This window comes from Phaethon lepturus, unplaced genomic scaffold, assembly GCF_000687285.1.
Source record: "Phaethon lepturus isolate BGI_N335 unplaced genomic scaffold, ASM68728v1 scaffold19060, whole genome shotgun sequence".
NCBI classification, from domain to species: Eukaryota; Metazoa; Chordata; class Aves; order Phaethontiformes; family Phaethontidae; genus Phaethon; species Phaethon lepturus.
Window position 1 is genome coordinate 41,999 of NW_010510036.1, and position 2,901 is coordinate 44,899.

General features: G+C 44.3%; 1 protein-coding gene across 1 annotated transcript in view; it reads right to left on the minus strand.

Annotated features, from left to right (window-relative positions):
• The window catches only part of ANKDD1B (ankyrin repeat and death domain containing 1B), a gene marked incomplete at its 5' end in the record, with an annotated part of 15,296 nt that extends 14,554 nt beyond the window's left edge, over positions 1–742 (minus strand). The window contains one exon of the mRNA XM_010295735.1: positions 644–742. Coding sequence (XP_010294037.1) covers positions 644–742 — 99 coding nt within the window. The remainder of the gene's footprint in view (positions 1–643) is intronic.
• Between the last annotated feature and the right edge of the window lie 2,159 nt (positions 743–2,901).

Below are 2,901 nucleotides of genomic sequence, written 5' to 3' on the forward strand. Positions count from 1 at the left end.
GCCGAGCTGAGTACTTAGTGTGCATTTCATTCTGCCACTCCTACTTTAAGCCTTAAAGTTAAGCTCATGAGTGCATCAACTCAGGGATACAACTTTCACAGCTAATATGCGATTTATGAATATGCTGGCTGAACTTGTCAACACTAACCCGTGAAAGAAAAAGTGCATAGACAGTGGCTGCAGCCAATTTGGTCCAGGCAATTGAGATCAGATGAACAAGGTACAAATCTGAGACCTCATTGCTGAGGTTCCTATGACGGTACGTGCCGGCTATGCATGATGAACCGCCTCAGGGAACAGCCTGACCAGAGCCAGTAAAAGGAATGGAATCACATGGCCAGAAATGTTGGAGGACAGGAAGCAAGGGGGAGATTAGGCCCTCCTGTTTCCTTCTACCAGTAGTTAGGGTTTGCAAGATGGAGGGGAGACTGTTGTGTGAGGGACAGAGGACAGAGAAAGAGACATTGAAGGACATAATGGAGCTGAATTTATTGGAGGAGGAGCAAGGAAACAGGATGCAAACAGAAAAGCAGCAGAACAAATAAAGTCTACTCAGTGCAACATTTATTCCTTTAAAATGTTATTTTTACTTGCTTTTTCAAATCTCAAGCTTTATGTCCTTCAATAACTTCTGTGTCCTTACCTGATTGAGGTCATTTATTTCCTCCCACTGTTCAAGCAGAATTTCTACAACTTCTCTGTGACCATTTTTGGCTGCTAGATGCAATGCTGTGTTTCCTTCCTTAAAATTAAAATGTCAAAAAAGATATTTAAAAACCCAGAATAAAGTTGAAACATCATGTAAAATCAACATGCACTTAAACACAAAGCCTTTGGTCTTTCCATCTTTCTTCTACACATACGGAGAAGGAGGCAGATCCAAACAGCATGTTCCACGATCCAGACATATCCAAACGGAACCTTTTCATATATATGCAGACATGACTTTGATCTTGTTGGTTGTGTCATATTCTGAAAACTGCATTGTATTAGCAGAGAAAAAGACCTAAAATTCTAACTCCTAAAGAATGAATCAGAAGAAAACTTTGGGCACTTGTTCCTACAAGGATGGGGACAAAAGCACCGATTTAAAGATAAATGGCCAAAACCTAGATAAGTATATATAATCTCATAGTGGCTTTGATACCGATGTCACAATCTTCAATCCTCTTAACCATCAGTACAATGCCTCACTAGCTAAGCAAGAAAAAAAAAAAAGCACACCAGCATGCAAATAAAAACAAAGAGCAAACTAGATGATTATCAGGAAGAGCAGCAGCTTTTGATCTAAAAGACAATGCTGGCACAAGAACAAGTATAAAACTGGCTAGAAACAAATTTATGCTGGAAAGTAGGAGAAGGATCCTAACCCTCAGGGAAATGAGGGTCCAGAACAACTTTTCAATCAGAGCACTGTGGAGGTGGAGGGGCAGAAAACTCAAATACATTTTAAGAAAAGGTATGTTTGTTAATTGATGGTTACAGTGCAATTGCTTTCAGTGACCCATGAGATGAGTTGCTGTCCTAGCTTCTTACTTACTTATCCTTTAGCATCACAGCATTCACCTCCCATTATTGCTGCTTTACACGTTCAGCCTGATTGATAGATATCTGGGACAACACTGTAATTTAACTGCTGCTAGTAAACTACTTAGCACACCAGAGCTCCAGGTCGCAGTGCAGCTTTTAAAGGATCATCAAAATACAAAAAACCAAAAAGCATAACTTCCTGGGTGGTTGCTTACATGGTTCTATAAATGCAGTATCATAGAATCATAGAATAATAGAATCTTTGTGTTAGAAGGGACCTTAAAAGGTGATCTAGTCCAACCACCCTGAAATGAGCAGGGACATCTTCAATTAGACCACGTTGCTCACAGCCCCATCCAACCTCACCTTGAAGGATTCCAGGGATGGGGCATCTACCACCTCTCTGGGCAACCTGTGCCAGTGCTTCACCATCCTCATTGTAAAAAAGTCCTTCCTTGTATCTGGTCTAAATCTACCTCTTTTAGTTTAAAACCATTACCCCTTGTCCTATCGCTACAGGGCCTGCTAAAAAGTCTGTCCCCATCTTTCTTTCTGTACCATCTTTAAGTCCTGAAAGGCTGCCGTAAGGTCTCCCAGGAGCCTTCTCTTCTCCAAGCTGAACAACCCCAACTCTCTCAGCCTGTCCTCATAGGAAAGGTGTTCCAGTCCTCTGATCCTTTTGGTGGCCCTCCTCTAGACCCGCTCCAACAGATCCAGGTCTTTCCTGTGCTGAGGCCTCCAGAGCTGGATGCAGGACTCCAGGTGGGGTCTAACCAGAGGGGAACAGAGGGTCAGAATCACCTCCCTCGACCTGCTGGCCATGCTGCTTTGGATGAAGCCCGGGATAGGGTTGGCCTTCTGGGCTGCGAGCACACATTGCCGCCTCATGTCCAGCTTTTCATCCACCAGAACCCCCAAGTTCTTCCTGACAGGGATGCTCTTGATCCATTCATCCCCCAGCCTCTATCAATACCGGGGGTTTCCCCGACCACTTGGGGCAGGACCCTTCCCTTGGCCTTGTTGAACCTCATGAGGTTCACACAGGCCTATTCCTCGAACTTGTCCAGGTTCCTGTGGATGGCATCCCATGCCTCAGGCATGTCAACCACACCACTCAGCTTCATGTCATCTGTAAACTTGCTGAGGGTGCACTCGATCCTACTGTCCATGTCACTGATGAAGATATTAAGCAGTACTGGTCTCAATACAGACTCCTGAGGAACACCACTTGTCACCGATCTCCATCCGGACATTGAGCCACTAACCATTAGCCTCTGCATGTGACCATCCAACCAATTCTTCATCCACACAACCGCCCATCCATCAAATCCATCTCTCTGTGATTTAGAGAGAAGGATGTTGTGGGGGACC